Below are 19,430 nucleotides of genomic sequence, written 5' to 3'. Positions count from 1 at the left end.
TTACACGGAACACAATTTATTTAGCTGGCATGTATGAAAAGAAAATTCCTGCATACAGTTTAATAGTCTGTGATCCACAGTGAACTACATATCCCTTAAGGCGTTTCTAAAGGAATTCCTCCCTGCTCTCACCTCTCTTAACCCAGAGTATGGAACATCTGCTTTCTCCATTCAGTTGGAGCTTGCTATTTTAATAGCTCTGGGCATCTTGCCTTGAAAAGGAGAAAAAAAAGACGTTTGGCTGGGGCCCCTGGTTTTCTCATTAGCAGTCTCTCCCAGTAATGTATAGAGCTTTGCTGAGAGAGTTCTCACTGGTCAGCTTTCCCCTTTGTGGACTGCAGTCCTGACCTGTTCCCACCTCACGGTGTGTGTGTGTGTGTGTCTGTGTGTGTTGGTTCTTGCATGGAGCGGTCATTTCCATGAGAAAGGAGCGCAGAGAATGGACAGGGGCCACATTTTCTTTCTGAGACGGCTGATGCGGTTCAGGGGGCACAAGGGCGACCTCATCCATCATGTTGAGAATGGCATGGAATTATAGCCTCGTGCTTCTGGACATCATGTGATCAAGAGATTCTTGACAAAGGTCATCTTGGGTAGAGAAACGCGGGGTGGGCCCTTTAAGAGACATTTGATTCTGCTAAATAAAGTCCGTGATACAAGTTCCAAGCTGCTTGCAGACTTTAACGACCATCCATTTCTGTGCCCGTTTGCGCTATTTTGATCTTCGGTCACATGAAATCTGGTATCTCATTTCTTTACTATTAAGTACTATGTTACTGTATCACCAGGAGCTAGTGGTGAAAAGTAACTGAGTACATTTATTCATGTAAAATCTTGAGGCACTTTTCTTGAGTATTTCCCTTTCTGCAACTTTATACTTTTACTCTACTCATTTCACTGGAAAGTATTGTAAATTTTACTAACCAGCTGTAGTTACTAGTTACTTTGAAGATGAGGATTTTACACATATATCACCAGCATGTCACCACTTTATACAGTATGATGCAGTTATAGATTCAAATTTGCTTTACTTCAACACATATAGCATTAAATAAGGCTTACATGTTGATAACTCTAATAAGTAAGTCAGGAAGCAATAAGTAAGACGTATTTTTTATATCAACATATTGCTGCTTAACGCTGCATCAGCCTATTTATTTATTTATTTATTTATAACTAAATAGAGGCAGAGCAACAAGCTGTAAACACAACATTACCTGATGTTTCTGAAAATGATGCTGATAAGAGCAGTGCGAGTGAACCCACTGAGGGCCATAAAAAACAAAAATAACGAGTTAAAAGAGGCTAAAGGGTTTTGCAGAGCTGAGAGGTACCACAGAGTCAGGCTATAATTCTATATGAATTTGTCACTACAAGTTTATATTACATGTAATTATCTGATCCATTGTTAGTATAGTGTAGGCTACTGATTAGTGCAGCTTTAAGTAAAGTATCCAAATATTTTCTCTGCCAGTCACAGGAGCAACCTTACATAACATGTAATACTTGATGGCACATACACAATTTTGTACATTTAGTGTTGTCTTCGAGCATTGGCCTGATGCTTCTACTGCATTTACAACTAAATGTCATGTGCGGCTTTGGTTTTGCCGTCTTTACAATACCATCCTGCCAAAATCTATAACAGCATCACATTTGTTTCTTTTTTAAGCGCACAGTATTAGCTGCATGCTTCAGCAACTACGTCGGAAACATGAGCTGAGCCCGTCCATCCTCTGCGGCCGCTGGGAGGTCTGGGGAGCCGGGAGGAGGGCGGGCCGGAGGGCGGCGGGCGGAGTCAGCCTCGGTTGTTTTGGTTGGTCGGGAGTGACGTAGCCGGAGCCACTTCCTGGTCTGTGAGCGCTGTGGGAGGAGGAGAGGGAGACTGCGGTGTTGTTAGTTTGAACAAAATGGCTGCGAGACCACTGTCAACGAGAGCTCACTGAACGCCTACCATGACTGTCCGCTCCGCCGTCTGGATCCACACAGAATGTATTTCCCCGGAGTCGGTTCTCACTTTCCTTTCGCGGGAGCCATCCCGTCGCTAGCCGTCCAGCTGGCGACCTAAACAAAAACATTTCTTTTGCACTTTAAAACAAGTTGGCCGGCTGGCTGGCTGACGGCCGTCGGTTAGCTCTGTTATACGCGAGAACTCATCGGCGATTTTTAACGAAAACTGCCTGATTTCTCCGCTTTTAAAATCCTCTCGACGGGCGACGACGTTCAGCGCCAACCGGCGTTAGCGTTAGCTTACACCAATTAGCTGCTTTTAAAAGTCATTTTACCCCTGTTCGCTTTTTTGTTTTTGTTGTTAGTGGTGCTTCGTTCCCCTCCCCGCCCCCTCCCAGTATTTAGTGGCGTTTTAACAAACTGTTTTTCGGCGAGTGTGATTTCTTGGCGGATTTTTGTTTTTATTTTTTGCTCAAAGCATACATTACCGTACTTGCTGTGTGTGTGTGTGTGTGTGTGTGTATCTGGCTGAGTAGCCGTTGTTTACCTCGGTATCTTGTCACCAAGCTGCTTCAGCAGCAGCAGTCGGCTTATCTGCCAAGTCTGACTTTAATTGCGACTGAATCTCTGCTCCTTCTCTTTTTACGGGTAACTTTAGAAAAGACATCGGAGAATGCTTTTCTGCGTATTTTTTTCTGCCATGCACCGACTCTTCACTGAAAGCTGCCAAAGCCGTGGTTAATGCAAGGTAAGTTTCAGCTGAGTGGCGCTTTGCGTTTGTGAAAAATTGATGAATGGCATTGCCGATCAGTGTTTGGAAAGCAACATCTGTGAGGGGACAGTGGGCAGAAGCTGCAATGTCAGATAAACAAGCAAAGTATTTGTAAGGCATGATTATTTATTAGAGCATTAACCTGCGATTTTGCCCAGTTGCAACTACAACGTCAACTTAATGTCACTTGCTACATCCATTGATTATTATCGTGTGGGGCCATAATTTAGGCATTTCCTCACAATAGTCTCATGGTGCATATCCTCAGAAATTACACAGGTTATTATATGAATTTGAGTTAGTCTTTCTAGCAAGCACCCAAAGGGTTTTTAGGGGGACATCTCTGCAAAATCAGGGAAAGTGTTTCATGTGATGTTGGATCAATGAGAGAACCCCTAGACTGGCTGATCAGAGGTGTGCTGCTTTTGGATTTTCATTGTAAGGGCGATGACTAAATTTAGTATGTTTGTTCGACGGGGCTTGACATGAAAATGTTGGGAACTTCTGTGTGTTATATCATAGCTCTTTCATGATTGGCTGAGTGGACTGGAACACAATCTGTACATGTGAGCGAGTAATGTGATGTTCTTGAACAGACTGAGAGATGTGCCTTGCCGTTTCCAATGCTTCTGCAGTTATTGGAAGGAAATGAGGTACTGCCAGGATTTGTTTTGATCACACAGTGCTACCTCTAGGTTTACAGAGTGGATCAGTATTATGACAGCACGACTGTATACTTTTGTTAGATGTTTTGTTTTGCTGCCTGCATATTACAGCTGCAGTGTTTTCTCAGTGTGACAGAGGCACATTCTTACATTTTATCCCGATTGTTCTGTTGTCACTCCTCTTTAGTCTTTGGCTCATTCTGTAGCTGTATCACATCACATCATGTATCTTGCACACTATTGTACATTCCTCCACTCTAATTCCAAGTACATTATTAAACACAGCCGTCCTGTCTCTCTCCCCTCCTTTCCTCCACCCTCCCCCGACTTGTCGAGGAAGCCGGGGTTTCTGATTGAACTGTCGCCTTCCATTGCATCCCCCTTCCCTGCATCCTGTCCCCAGGCACTGGAGTATAGCTTTTAATATCTCCTCTGCGTGTCTTAATTGAAGTACATAATTTCCCGTTCAATTTCAAACCCCCTTTTCCTTCCCCCTTCTGACATCTCTGTCACCACTGTCTTATCTCCATCGTCACACACCAGTGAGGTGATGAAATGAAAAATGTGCGCGAGGAGCAGCGGCACACATACGTGTGTACATTTGCAGTCGGATGGGGAGATTTTTCGGGCATGTATTCGTGTGCGTGTTGTATGCACTCTTCTGTGTATGCCCTCGTGCCTGTTTGTGTGGATGTCTGCGCCATGTCTTGGAATGTAAGTGTTTTGTCGCAAACGTATATTTGTGTCTGAATCGGCCAGTGAATAAACACGTGGGATGCCAGTTGTTTTTGCCATGGGAGTGCGGTGACCATTTGTGTCAAGCTCAAAGCTCTGGCAGTTGGTTAATGGCCTGCAGTTGTTAACCAGGTTGTGAGCTGTCCTCCTGCATACCCCAGACACCCAGCTGACTCATAGACACACACACACAGAGCCCTGTTCTCACCCAGGGTCAAGGGTCCTCCCATACGCGCGCCCATCTTTCCAAAGAGCTGAAGAGCACACAGTACGGGGGTGGCTGTGAAAAGATGTTGCAGGGGCCCTCTGGTGTGTATGTAAAACTAGTGAATAGGGAGAAAAGAGGAGGAGGGGAGTCTGCTAGTTTCCTTAAATACCTTACAGTTAGGCTTACCCTTCCCAGACACAGCTGCTTTAGCATTATAGGCTACCACTACAGCCACAGCAGGTGGCTCATCTGGAGGGCACTGGGGCAAGTTGGGGGTGTGTATGGGCGTTGGGTCACAAGCGCCGGGGGTACCCCAGAGGCAAGACGTGTTATGCTGTAATGAGAATGTCGGCCATGCTCTTCTTTTTGAACCCCCTTAAAATGTGTAGTCTGTGGAGTAGTATAAAAGGCTTGGCGTTGTTATTTTTAGTTCTAAGGGAATGCATAAATTATCCACAGGGAGCACTGATCGACTGTGGAGAACGTAGATAGTCTAACAGTCGATGCCAGCTTCTGCAAATCTAGGCACAGAAATTGCACGACTCTCAATTTTCTCAATCTTGAGGTGTATAATTAGTTCTTTCCCTGTGCAAAAAGACCCCAAGTTAGAGATCCAGTCTCTCACTGGGGCCCAGGCTCAATGAATTATGTTATTACTTTTGCCATTTTGGCAGCACACTAGCAGAAAACCCATAACCCATGTTGGCTCTGGATCCAAGCGGGCTGTAGCCTCTTGGCATCTAGACATTATTTTGATGAGAGTTGCTTTATAACAAAGCCATGAGGACAAATCCTGGCAGTAACTCCATCTGCAGCCCCTTATCACTGAAGGGTCATTTGTTTAAAAGGAAACCCAACGCTTGCTTCCCCTTGTCTGACCCTTTACAGACAGCACATGAGCGCTAGTCCTCAGGTTGCTATCATTAGCCTGGTTTCCACTACACAGCCAACTGTAACAGCAGTGGTCCTGCTTATCCCATGTCAGTGTGTCCCCAATACACAGTTTAGGTTCTCTCTTTACAGCATTTAGTCTATTTGCCCAGGAGATTTCAAATAAACAAAAAGTTATTTCTATCCCTCGTCGGACATTTTGTGTTTGCCCCAGTAAATCCCACTTAGTTGTGCTTTGGAAAAGTGGCTTGTGTTGTCTATCCCTTTCCCCCGGCATTGACCTTAGCCCAGGCCTCACCATGGTAGTTACTGAGCCTGTGATTATGAGGCTTTTCAAACAACTGGCACAGTCCTAATAGATAACACGCTTAACACTGCAGCAGGGTGCTGCTCCAGTAGGAAGGCGCTGACAGTAGAATCAGCTGGATTCAATGATAGTCTGCCAAACGCCATTTCTCTCTTCCTCTGCTCTCTGGATGCTATTTTGAAGTTGAGCAGGACAGTATAAAGACTTGTCAGGGAGTTGTGTGGTGTGGCCATTGTACTGAATGAAGAGTGTTTGTGTGTGTGTGACAGCCAGAGAGGTGGAGTGTGTGTTGATTGCTGTGTTGACAGTAGGAACGATAGGTAGCTAGGAAGCCCAGAAATGGTTGCAGTATTCTTAGTTTGGACACCCTGAAAGCAAACAGCATCAATCAGTCATGAACACTTCCAACTGCTCAGACTTTGACATTCACGGGTTTATATAATCTGGGTCTGTATGGTCTCAATCAGGGTTCATCATAGGTATGAGACGTGATCTCATGTGATGATAGTCATAATCTTCTGATGCTCCCAGCCCTGAATTTGACGCATCCTGATTGAAGTGAGTGTAACTTTTTTTATACAGTAATAAAAGATACAGTTTTACAAGGAGGGTTTGAAGTATAGTTTCAATCATGTGTGACAGGCAGCCACTGGATATTTGTGACCAATAGTCTTGTACAAAAAGACAAACACAGGTTGAGCCCCTGTTCAGTATTATGTCATACACGAGGTATTTGCATGAAAGAGGTACAGGAGAGTTGTAACCAGAGAGTCCTATGGGTGTTGGGCTGAGTTTGAGGGCTCTGTGTAACCCCCACCTCCTTGTCCAACTTGTGTGCCAATGGAGGGGGCAGGGGCTTAGGGGGCCCACAAGGGGTAAGCCAGGCAGGGATGGAAGCAGGGGGGATGGGGGAGGCGAAGCTGAAACTGGCGAGCTGCTGCCTGTGAGTCTTGGCAGGGGTCCAGGGGAATGTTCAATGTGCCGAGGTTTGGTGGGGACCTCCTTCCCTCCCTCCGCTCCATGTCGCCTAATTGGAGAGACGTGAGAGAAGGAGAGGCGCATCACATGGAAGCTGACAGAGACTATGCAGGACATTGGACCTACAACGCTCCCCTTTTTCCTGTTCCAAACCAACATTACACAGCCTTACTCATTATGTAAAAGGACTTAGGCCCTACAGCACTTCCAAAGCCCTCAGTTAAGGCTATGTAAAGCATGCACAGCCTGCCCCTATACTGGGGCCATGGCTTAGGCCAGTAAGCTCTGGTCATTTGTTTGCTGTGTGGGCTGTTTTATCACATTACTATCACTTGAGCACAGTCAATGAATTTCAAGTGTTTACTTTTACTTTGTGTGTTTTGCTTGTTAAAGCACATTTTTAAGAACTTGGTCTGATTAAGCAGAACTGCTGGAAATCATCAACAAAACATTTCTCGTGGTGTTTAAGTTGTGACCCAGTTAAGTTGAAAAACAGAATTTCTTGCAGGCATATTAAGTCTTAACAACAGAGTTTGGCATCGCCTAATTCAGTTTAATTAAGGCACTAAGTATCTGAGGATTCCTAAGAACTGGGGCTGGTAAGCACTTGGTCAATACATCATATTGTACCTTTTTTCCCCAATGTTTTGACACTGAAATTGCTCATTCTCAGTAGTTCAATAAAGCAAACCTTGATTATTGCTGCTTTATCTGGAAACTTGTCCACGCCACTTTCTGCTCTCCTTTCACTCTTACAGTTGGTATTTCTACATCTTCATCGTCATCCATGCAGCTGCACAGACAGGCTGCCATTGACACCTGCTTCTCTCCTCTTGTCTTTCTTTCTGTCCTCCTTATATCAGAGCAGGCTTTGTCCCCACAGCTACAACATAGCACTTATCTCCTGTCTCTCTTTCAGGGTCTATGTTATTGCTTACTATGTTGACAGCCCGGGAATTGTTGACTGACATCTTGTTTGACACACACACACACCTGAACTACATTGCTTTGATAATCATAATACTAATAGTTAATATTAAGTATAATCTTAATAAGTCAATATCGAGTATCGATATTTTTCTTATGGCTGGCATAATGCTTTACTTGTAAAACAGCCAGTAATGTTTTATTCGTGAAACAAGATTTTGACAAAGGAGGCTTGTTGTAAGACAATTAACATGTATCCAAAGTAAAGGTACAGTTTAGGTAATATTGCAGTTTGAGGCAGCAAACAGTGGATGTGGAATGTCACGTGTATCTTTTTAACCATCAGCTAATTTAATTGTTCGTAATCCTAAGCAGTGACACAGCCCAAAGTGTGAGTATTGTTGCTATGGTTAGTTTTAGCCTAATATATTGTAGGCTGAATGGTGGCCAGCACTGTTTGAGGAGTCCCAAAATACAGATTGAATCGCTGACAGCCAGCCAATCAGAAACAAATGCCTTCTGTGGCCGCGGTGTAAAGCTTAATTGGTGTGAATGCTGGAAAGCATTCACAACCTATGTTATTAATGAATGCCAGTCTGCGTTTAGAGGTGCTCAGTTTTGGCCTTTAGTAAAATGTTTGAGGCACTCCTGCTTAAGTTTAATCAGGAGAGGCCAGCTATTGTATTAATGCTAATAGCACTTCATAACAATCCAGACCTTTAGACAGGGAGTCACCTCACAGCCGCTAAGCTGCCAGGCAGGCACACAGATTAAAACAAATACGCAAAATATGCAGACATATGCAGAAACTGCACAACCACATATTCTCATAAACACAAAGCAGTCTGAAGCAAAGACAAACGCATACACAAACACACTCGGCTTGACAGCTTCTTCTTGAATTCAATAAGCTTTAGCTGTGGTGCTGGCAGAGAGCAGGCCTGCTTGGTCTTGTGCATTGTGCTGTTTTCCTATTTAATGAGCTGCCATCGTGTTAAAGTTTCATATCGACTTGGCAGAGGAAGCAGCCAAGACACAGAGAGCTAATTTTCTGGAGGCAAACCTCAAAGCTGTTATTTATAGCACAGGTTTGACTCTCCCACTATCTGATTCTTTGACTTTCTTTCTCCATCCCTTCGGGGACCCTCATCGCCACTTTCTACCCACCCACTCACCCTCAGTCAGTCCCTTGTCTACAGATTCCAACAACCACGAATATTTCCGCCACAGTTCATTGAGCAAGTCCAGCCAAGTAGCAATAAAGTGTGGTGTGTATTTTCACAAGCCATTCTCTCCACCTGCTGGAAGCAAAGCTGGTATGTACAGAATGCTTTCAAACCACGCGGCCAGAGAGACTGTTAGTGTGTCTGAGGGACGGAAACACCCACCAACAACAACTTTGTTATTACTGCTTATCAGCTGTGGAATTTAAAGGGCCGTTTTCCCCAAGCCATTCAGGTCGAGTAAACACATGCACACCCACACACATTTATGGAGAGTGGTTGAGGTCTGTAGCAACAGTAGGAGGTTTTATGGGATTATTCCCCAGGTATTGGCTGTCCATGATAATGTTCCACGTAATAAGGCTCAGGAGAGCCCTGTGGCTCTGCCAATGCCACAGGAATGGGTGGCTGGCTCAATGGTTATGTTGGTGGAGGTTTGAATTTACCACATTCTGTGGCCACAACCTGACCATATTACTTTTTTGCTGAGAGAGGAAAGTCTCTCCTCTTTTTCTTCCTCCTCCCCCCTCCTCTCCGCCTCCTTTGTGATTGGTGTTGTGTCTGCGGTTGATCCGACAGCCGTTCAGAACACGTGAAGCTGCATGTTTTTCTAGCAGCTCGTTCCCTTTTCAAGTTTTTCTCTGTCGTCTTTTGTCTGCTTCAGTCTTTACATGGGCGCAGCTCTTTTTAGTCCCCTACCTCTTATTCTCATTTTCTATCGCCCTTGCGTGGTTTTCCTCCCTCACCCCTTGTTTTTTCTCTCTGAATCTGTAGATACTAGCAATCAAGGTGCGTGGACATTTCAGTGTGCCCCCCCCGCACCCTCCCGTCTCTCCTTGTCTGCCAGCCTCAATAGTGCTCAGTTCAGTTTTTTTTGCGACTCCTCCATTTCACCATTGAGGATTCTGTCTGTCTTTTCCCTCTTCCACCATAGTCTCTCTTCTTTCTCTCTATGCCCTGTCTGGTTCTCCGGCGGCTGTCGTTCTTAATTGGTGTTGCTCTGCGTCGGCTTTCATCCTCCGCCTGTTTTTTCCCTTCCTCTCATCCTCCCCATCCTCATCTCTATTTCTCCTCCTCCCACCTCTCTCTCCTCTGCATCCCTGGCGGAAAAAGACAGGCATCAGACAGACTGCCTCCCGCCTGTGTACATCAAGCTTCCCTGCATGTATCAGTGTGTTTTTGTGTGACTGGGTTTGCGTGTGTGTGTGTGTGTTTGTGTGTGTGTGTGTGTGTGTGTGTGTGTTGTGAGTCTCTAGCCCCTTCATTCCTGTACAGTGTGTTCCTGTTGTCATGCCTTCTTCTCTATAGCTAAGTCCTATAGTCCCAGGCTGTGGAACTGTTTTGTGCAGCACAGGAAGAGAGGATGCTGCCTCACTATGCAATTTCTTCACAATTTTCCAGCTACCCCATTTTGCTGAGATTTGGGGTGTTTTCCTACTCAACTCTGTATTCCTTAGAAAAGCCACTAAGTCAATGTAGACCCACTGAATAGGTCCTGGTTTAAGACAGAGGAAGGAGGGAAAAGTCTGTCCCTCATATGGCTGGCTTGTCTATGTGCTCCAGCATCAGATCCAGCAGAGACTTGCATAAATGTTGTGTCACTGACAGTTGGATGAGAATATTAACACACTTTATTTAAAAAAAAAAAAAAAAAAGTCATATATATAAATAACCTTTCTGAACCTGGCAGAAGTTTATTCCAATAACTCAAAGCTATTTGTGTCATGTGTGTGGATGTAAAAATAGAAAAACAGACATTGTTGTTTACCAAGCTGTTAGCTTGCAGATTAAAACCAATTTTTGACCAAAACACTAAAACCATCTGCCAGCTTTGCATATTTTTGTAACTTTGACAATGAGCAGCTGACTCTTGAACATATTTGTGAGCAACTCCCCAGCTAACATGATGTAAATAAGACCGTTTAGCCTGAGCTGGGAAGTGTGTCCTTTTTTAACTTATTTTTTCATCCAGGCTAACCGTTTGCTTGGATTTAGTCTCTGTGCTTAGTGAGGCTACATGCACCACAGAGCTAACTTTGCATTAATATAAATAGTGCCCTTGATTTTTTGATTTTTCATCATGTTGTGTTTCTGTGGGTAAGACTGAAAAAATTATTGGTTCAGCTACGTGGCTTAAGTGATCTAAGTCCCTCTAATGTAAGGGAAGACTAAATGACACGCTGTGGCCATGTAGGTCAGTAACCTCAAAACAGGACATATTTTGCTTAATTGCAGTGTCATACTGCAAGCGAGGGTAAACCTGATGCTGGCAGACAGCACAGAGACACTCCAGGGTTAGTGCTGAGGAGGTGCTGGTGTCAGCAGTACCGAGGGAGAGGGACAGAGACAGTGAGAGACAGGTAAGTATATATGTAGTAAGGGAGGTCAGGAGGGAGGCTAACTTTGGCATTGACTATGTCAGCTCAAAAGACAACTGTTGGCTGTCTCACATTTCACATAACTGTTTTCTACGTCTTTCTGCCTTCAGCGTACTGTACATTAAAAAAATATAACCTGTCCGTAGAGTATTAACACATGAAATTATATAGATAATATATGAATATTGTTTTGTTGTTGTGGCTGTGTTGTTTCCTCAATTCTAGTTTCTTGCCATCCTCTGTGACAACAGCAGTAGTAACAAGATATGGTAGATCCACTATCATCTGGTTGTTAGAGGGACAAACTACCAGGATGACACTGTCGGCTACAGTGGAGTGGCTCTGTCACTTGTAACTCAGTGGTGAAAGAAAAATCTAGCACACAGAGTTAATTGCAGAAGAGCACTTTCTTCCCCTGCATATCCTCCACCCTTTTCTCTGCTTGCATACTGTCACTGTGTCCCAGCCTGAAGCCTTCATCCTCTGTTTTCTAGTTCTTGGTATTAGTGTTTTTGTGTGGCTTGCTCAGAAGTAAAGAAACTGAAGTGTAGGGGGTTATGACAGTCGAAAGCTGGTTGTTACCATGATGCTATATGGCTAGGGAGGTCAGCTCGATGGGCTTAAATACTAGAAGAGAGTGACTGACAAATAAACTACTGCACATACAGTGCACATACTACACATACCACACAAAATTATCTGAATGCACACAAGCACACACCCACACATAATTTGAGCTCCTATTTATTACCTGAAGGCTGCCTTCCCTTAGCTGCTGAGATAGCACAATGACACACACGCAGACTCCTCGGTGTGTGTGTGTGTGTGTGTGTACGAGAGAGAGGGAAAGCAATGAAAGGAGGAACAGGGAATGAGGAAGAGGAAATCCAGACGGAGGAGAAAAGAAGTAATGCAGGGATCTCTCCCTTCTTTCATTTTACCCTGCTGTCGTAGCTTCTTTTCCCCAGGGGTTCGCTCTAAACTCACTGTTGACAACAGTGTTCAATGTCTCTCTTCCTCCATCACTCTCTCTGCCCATCTGTATGTCTGTCTCACCCTTGTCTACTGTCTCTCTTTCTTCATTTCTCTCCCTTACTGCCACAGAGATATTTCCACACCATCAGAGGCCTCTCTGGTCTTTTTGATTGACAGCTCCCTCCCCCTACCAGTGGGCAGCATAGTGGGAGGCAGGCCTTTCATTAATCCTCTGTTATGAGCATTATGATTCATTCATACATTCAGATTTTGATTCATATCCCTGTGCAGGCACATTTTATATTTTGTGTTTAATTTACTTGTCAGAAACGGTACACAATCAACATTAGGTCTTCAAGCCATTCTTTTCATTTGTCAGTTCTTTTTTTCACTTAATGGAATAAAAGTTTGTTCTTTAAATAGCCAAACATATTGAAGTGTTTCTCAGAGCCCAAAGCGATGTGCCTGTTTTGTCTAAGATAAATTCCTCCAAAAAGATGATAAATTGATGATAGCATAAAACAGAATAAGCTGAACATTCTTGCATTTTTCAAACCACCATGTCTTTGACATTTTTGCCTGATAAATGACTCTCCGTTATTAATTTTTAGATCAGATATCATCATTGAGCCATTACTCTACACACAGCCCAACATTATTAGGCTAGATGATCAATTAACAATTGATGAGAAGGGACTGTCGGGGACAAATCACATCGTCAGGAGTATCACACACACATTCAAAGCTAGAACACAGTTCATGTTACCAAAGAATTTGTCCAGAATTTGTCGTGTTGTCAAGTGTACAGCAAATTCATCATATCGCGTGAACAGTCGCACAGCCTTAAAAAGAAACACACGGCTTTCCAGTTCATGCGAATGAAGCACAATGGCTTATTGTACAAGGCAAGCAAGCAAGCGCGTGCGTGCGTGCGTGTGTGTGTGTGTGTGTGTGTGTGTGTGTGTACGTGCTCTTTTCAGGAATAAGGCCAGCAAGTAGGCATTGGCCATTATTTCAGACTTCCATGGAGATGATTGATTGTATTTGCACATTTTAGAGAGTTGTATCATTGATTTGATATGACATAGTGCTGCTTTATAGATTAGTATCCATTGCACTTAGTGATGACCAAAACACACACACACACACAAACACACACACTCATTCAGGCCCTATGGCCCAGCTCATGCCTCTAATAGTTTCCAGGAGCTGTCACTAAAGCTGAGCCAAAATAAATACAGGCTGACATTAAGAACTTGGTTTCCCTGGCCCTTGGGCTAGCTATCTAGCTAGTTTGACTCACGCCCACTGGAAACAGATCTTTGTGAAAAGGCCTTGTGTCTTGTTCTGTAAGTCTGTTGGCCTTTACATTGTCTTCCTTTTATTTCTTTTAATCCCTTGCCTTTTTATTTTCTTGCCTTTTTTTACTGCCTTCAAACCAGCCCTTTTACATTGGCCTTCACTCTTACTGTTTACTCTCTCTGTCTTTATCGCTCTCTCTCTAACTCCTATATGCGCCTTTTTTTATTGTCATTTTCCTTTTTCCTCTTGTGTACCCCCTTCTTGAGAAATGTTTGACATGATTTTCGCACAAAGTGATGATTGTGAATGGAAAAGATTTTTTCCAGGCACTGAGTGCACTTTGGTTCAGACTTACACACATCAAAAGGGATGGTGTTAAAGTTTATATGCACAGTGTGTGTGTTTTTGAGCATAATTGCGCATTTCTGCGCTAAATTTCAAGATTTTGTTGGTGCCTGAATGCCGTACATGCTTACTGCACAGTGTGTTATGCACGCTGGCCTGCATAATTGTAATAATGAAAAAATGAAGGACACTAACCAGTTGAGTGGAATCCTTGCAATTCTCCTTCATGTTTCACTCATTACTCTTTCCCTTTTTTGTTGGACAGCTGAGAGAAGCTAACAACAGAAGAAAGAGAACCATTTGATGGAAGAAAAGAAAAAGAAAAAGCAAGAAGAAAAGACCAAGACGGACGTTGCTCAGAAAAAGGTGAAGGTGAAAATTATGCACACTTTCACAACATAACACCTCTATTAAGAAAGCTGTGCATACCTCCTTTCAGTGCACCGGCAGCCACATATGTTGGCACTTTATGTATGATGGTTATATACAGTTTATGCTTTTTTTTTTTTTTTTTTAAACCTTCAATCTTTTACAATCATTGGCTTTGATAAAATCAATAACCAACAACAACTAACTTTTGATCAATGCCTGCTGCCATTCAATGGAAAATTAATTGTTTGAAAAGATTGGATCACTTTTTTTACACACTGACCCTTGTTGAATAAAGGTCAAGGTTTTGTTGCAATACTTTTGATTTATTTACAGTTTTAGATGCTTGTTAAACATCACTTTCACTTTGTTAAATGTATTTCTCCATCTTTCCCTGCAGGCTGCTGATCAGAAACCCAAAGGTGAGTGTCATGATAAAGTAAACTGCACCTTCTCATCATTTTCTGAAACTGCATTAAACCATTATGCATTAATGAGCTCTGATTAGCACACACTGACACATAAACACTCACACACACATTATACATGCATTATACACTCATAGAATTTAGCATTCATGCACACAGATGGACACACACAGTTTGCACATGCATGCACAATTCTGCCGTTTGACTCTCTTTCTCACACACACACACACACACACACACACACACACACACACACACACACACACACACACACACAGAGCAAACACAGAAGAGTCTAATGCAGAGTGATGCAAAGTGACGCCCAGTATGCCCGCAGCACCAGGCAGTGAAGCGTGAGGGCATCTCGACAGCGCACTGAGTGTGGTATGGGAAGGGGGATGGGGATAGAGGAGGAAGAGAGGAGGAGAGGAATAAAAGAAGGGCATGGAGTTCAGCTGAGATGCAGAGAGAGCAGGACTGAAAGAACAGTGTCCTCACGTGCCCTTGGTGTTCTCTTAAGGTGGCAGCATAGATTTTCCATTTTGTGCTGCCCTCAGTTGTCCTACTGACAGGCGTGTGCTTTAAATGTATTTGATTTGTGTATTGTTCAGTCAAGTGATGTATAACCATTTGAATAATCGTTTGATTTGTACACTTTTGGGTTATGAATACTGCGATTGACAGGCGACTAGTCCAGGGTGTACCCCAGCTCTCATGCAATGTCTGCTGGGATTGGGTCCAGCCCTCCCGCAACCCTTAAGGATAAGCGATATAGACAATGGATGGATGGATGGTCTATGAATATATGTAGTATTCATAGTTATGTTTAACATTGGCATCGTGTGAAAGGATTCAAGGGGTTACCCTTTCAACAGCAAGTAATGTGCTCTCATGGATATAGTAATACAGCTGTCTTTATTTCCTTCATCTTTGGCCTTGTCTGCTTTTAGACCCGTATTTTCATGCATTTTTCCAGCACTAATTATCAAGCATAGCATCCTGCTTTGTTGTCTTTTCGCCTAGCATCACTGTGATGGTGTGATTTCCTGCTTTTACAGTTGGAGATGATGCAATCAATGCAGAATGCCTGCAATAGGTTTTGTTATTGCACGATCAGGTTTGGGTGAAGACGGCACAGAGCAAGGTGGCTACTCTGAAATCCTCCTGGTGTGCTGGGTAGCGCCCGTGCCTATCCTCCCCCAGTTTAAGCAGCAGCGTGGCCATGTGAGTGTAACTGTTGGGCTTTAACAAAGGTCATCACAGCTTGCCTTGAACTATGACCAGCCTACTTAATTACCCTCTCTGTTTCTCACTGCCCTGACTGTGAGCTTGGCCTATTCACCAAGTTTCAAAGCGTCTACCCAGCTAGCTGCTTCTGGGTGTGTGGTACTCTGGCTAAAGGTCCTTGTTACAAATAGTATTGAGAGAGGAACAGAGAGCACAATAAGAGAATAGGCGGATTTTACAGTGTGCTGCATCTTTTTGCAAACTTTCATTTGCACAGGGTAGATTTGCTGAGCATGAATGCTCTTTTCCAGGAACACCCTTCTTCACACTTGCACAGTTTGCATTCACACATGGAGGCTGCCGTATACAACCACCGTCTTATCTGTTGGCAGCTGAACAGCTTTACTTGAGTATTTGGGTTTTAAATGTGTTGCTCAAAGGTATCCAAGTGATGGTGATGAGGCATGAGTCAGTGGTGCTCTTAGTTTCTCTACCTAGACTGTTGACTGAGAAATGACTGGTGAGTTTTTTGTTACATGTAGAATTCAGCATGATGGACTAGACCAGGAGCTAGGAGAGGTTTGTGGTTGTCAAGGAGGTGGCAAACCACCTGGCCCAATAGATTATGTGGGCATCAATAAATGTCACACGCTCTAAGTTGGGGTCTCTGCATGCAGTATCATGTATGTACGTTACTGTGTGGTTGTACAAATATACTTTTGTATTTACAATACTGATTTTTCCTTGTTTTGGCTTTGAATTTGAAATGGAACAGCTAGGAGTTTAAAGTGCCGACCTTCAGCTTATATTGAGGCATTTTCTATCGACAGCAGATGAACAGTGTGGGGTTGAAGCCATTTATAAACATAGTTTTCCAATTTTAGTGCTGTATAACCTGCTTCAGGGGGCTGTTATTTTGGTGTAGGAGTCTGAATTCAATAATAGTTTGGCTATAGAAAACTTAATTGGTTGTCTTGCTCCTTGTCCTAAAATATAGGCAGTATATATAAAGCTAATATTCACATGGAAAGTCAATATTTTCTGACAGTAGTGTATGCTGTGTGTGTGTGTGAACTGCATCAAGTGTTACTGGCAATATCAGCAAAGGAAATACTGAGAGTCAGAGAGGAAATATTGAAAACACGGCCTGTGAGAGAGGCCCATGGACAGGGGCAGAGCTGAGAAAGAAAGAAGAAGTGTAGCAGGGCGTTCTCGGGCCAGATAAAAGCAAAAATGAAGGAAGAAAGGGGAGGAAGGAAAGTAATGAAGCAGTGAGCACTTTAGACGAGTGCCAAAAATGACCGTCGGGAGTCAATGATGGTGCTAATATGGAAGAGGACTAATGACATGGACATTTATTTTATGGTATGTTTAATGAGAGATAAAGAAAGGGGCATAGAATGTGAAACTGATTGTGTGTATGCGGCGAGTGCTCGCACAGACAGAAAGATGGAGAAAGTAGGGGGAAAGAGGGCCTGTTTGAAGACTAATTGTTCAGTAAACCATGAGGACCTCTGTGAGTTTGCTCATAACCTCCCATCTGCAATATCTCTTAAAAGGAAGGTAGCATAAACTGGAATGAGTTGAGTTTTAATGCGTGACACTAAATAATAGAGGTGTGTGTATATGCAGGAGAGGAGAAAATCAGTATGCGGTAGTGATTTGTGCCTTTCCATCCATATCAGTGAATTCTGCCTTCCTTATACACTCTCAGAAATTCATAGACACATACACATGCACACCCCCCCCCCCATCCTCAGCGTCTTTTTCTGCTTTCCTCTCTGCAGGCCTCCTTGGTCCCAGGCATTTCAATTTGTTTGCAGTAATCGATCTCGCCCTGGCGCGTTCATATGTATGAAAATGAGATAAAGCTTCGGTGCAGTGGAATTAACTTCTCTGCCCCCCATTAGGCATGGAGCTTCACCGAACGAAGGGTTCCAGGAGGCAGCACCCCCCCCCCCCCCACCCCCCACCCCCCACCCCCACCCCCCACCCCCACCACCACAACCACCACAACCACACACACACACGCACACACACACACACACAGACTGGACCTCTGATGCAGGGCACTCCCACCCTCCCTCCCAGTCCCCATTACCTCAGAGGGATACTGATTATTCACCCCCAGCACACACGCAGCTTCATCACAATCTCTGCCACCACCGCAATCGCAATCAGTCAGTTTGACTGCTACACATACCTACCAACCTTGACAAAAACATGCACATGCCAAGACACACACAGAGACACACAGAGGAGTGTGTGACGAGTGCACATATGTGTAGAAGCTGCAGATATGTGTTCCTGAAGGCCCACAGTCGTACTAAAAGGCATGCACATTCCTCCCTACAGAGACTTGGAGCCTTTCAATCTGTACTCAGTGACTGAAGCAAATGCGTACATTGTAGAATTGCAAAACAGCAAAGGCGATATTATAATAGCCACTAAGGTGGCTGTTAGCATGCACATACACACAAACTGACACGCACACAAATATTATTGAAGTTATGAGAAAAGACGTGGCCCAAGCAGGAAGTTGCACAAATGTGATTCATGAAACAGGTGGCTACACGCAGGCACAGAAAGCCACAATAATACCACAGTGCGTCTGCTGCATTCCCACACCCCGATAATCAGAAGATCTGCAATCTCCATTTTTGCAGCTGATGCACTTTTCACTGCTGAAAGGTTAGAGAACAGATGTAATGCCTGTCACTGCCGCGTCCCTCGCTTTCCCTCTAACCCACGCTGTTTCGTCCGCCTGTTTCATTTCACCCTCGATATGCCTAGCACCAGCGACCACATCTGAGGAGAAACATATTTACACGGTGTCACCACGGTGATAACAGCATTATATTTTTCCAAGTGTCGAGAGACGCACATAAACACAAGTGTGTCGTATAATTCTGTATTGGATTAATTTGCAATTTCACATGCTATTAATTGCGTCAACACTTTTGAAAGGGAATTTCATGAATCGCAATCTAATTAGAGGCTAATTTACTTTAGCATTCGGGCTGCTTTTCTCTTCTGTTAACCACATTTATAAACACTCAATGAATTAACAGTGAATAGCTTGTGAATTACGTCCTGTGGATTTATGACTGCCAAGCATAATTGTTTTTCCTCTACCCCCTGTGTGCTCACCCCGCATGCATGTCAAGTGCTAGAGGAGGGTGAGCGATGGAGGGAGAGACAGGGGGCAGAGAGAAAGGAAACGAGGGGCGCACAAACTGAAACAATGCTTTCCTCTCTGTGTATTCATGTTTTATGATCACTCACAAGCTGCTGACAAGAGAGCCCATTCGGTGCCTCTTGCCCCTCCCCCATCATCACCTCCTCCCCCAACAGCGAGCGGCTTCATGTCAAATGTCAGGCAGATTAATAGGATGTAGCTCAACTGCTATGAATGACAGTTCAGCCTGCGCTTTGTGGCCGAGGTCTGAGCGCACATACACGCCTGTAAGGTTCAAAAGTTGCCTGTATGCCTGCATAAGGGGTTCCTCTTGGTCTTCCCTCAGGCCATTGTCAAACAGCAGTTAGACCACAGAAGATTAAGAAAAATGTCCAGACACCATATTAGTCTTCCAGTTGAATTAGACTTATGAGATTGTTTCCAATAAATGTATATCGTGCAAGGCCATAATGTCTTGGAATATTAGCCATATTATGTAAGACCTACGTATGAAAAGACCGCAAATGAATGGTACTCTAGTTGCCTACTGCATCCCCTGTGCTTTAATGACC

At 43.8% G+C, this 19,430-nt stretch overlaps 1 protein-coding gene across 1 annotated transcript in view; it reads left to right on the top strand.

Moving 5' to 3' along the window:
• Positions 1-2,238: 2,238 nt before the first annotated feature.
• The window catches only part of tnrc6c2 (trinucleotide repeat containing adaptor 6C2), a 54,008-nt gene continuing 36,816 nt past the window's right edge, over positions 2,239-19,430 (top strand). Inside the window, exons 1-3 of the mRNA XM_070855918.1 lie at positions 2,239-2,698; positions 13,922-14,022; positions 14,426-14,447. Of these exons, the coding sequence (XP_070712019.1) occupies positions 13,960-14,022; positions 14,426-14,447 (85 nt within the window). The 5' untranslated portion in view covers positions 2,239-2,698; positions 13,922-13,959. The remainder of the gene's footprint in view (positions 2,699-13,921; positions 14,023-14,425; positions 14,448-19,430) is intronic.

The sequence above is a fragment of the Pempheris klunzingeri genome, chromosome 3 (genome assembly GCF_042242105.1).
Source record: "Pempheris klunzingeri isolate RE-2024b chromosome 3, fPemKlu1.hap1, whole genome shotgun sequence".
NCBI lineage: Eukaryota > Metazoa > Chordata > Actinopteri > Acropomatiformes > Pempheridae > Pempheris > Pempheris klunzingeri.
Note: the sequence above shows the minus strand (reverse complement) of the source record. Positions and strands in the feature narration are given on the sequence as shown.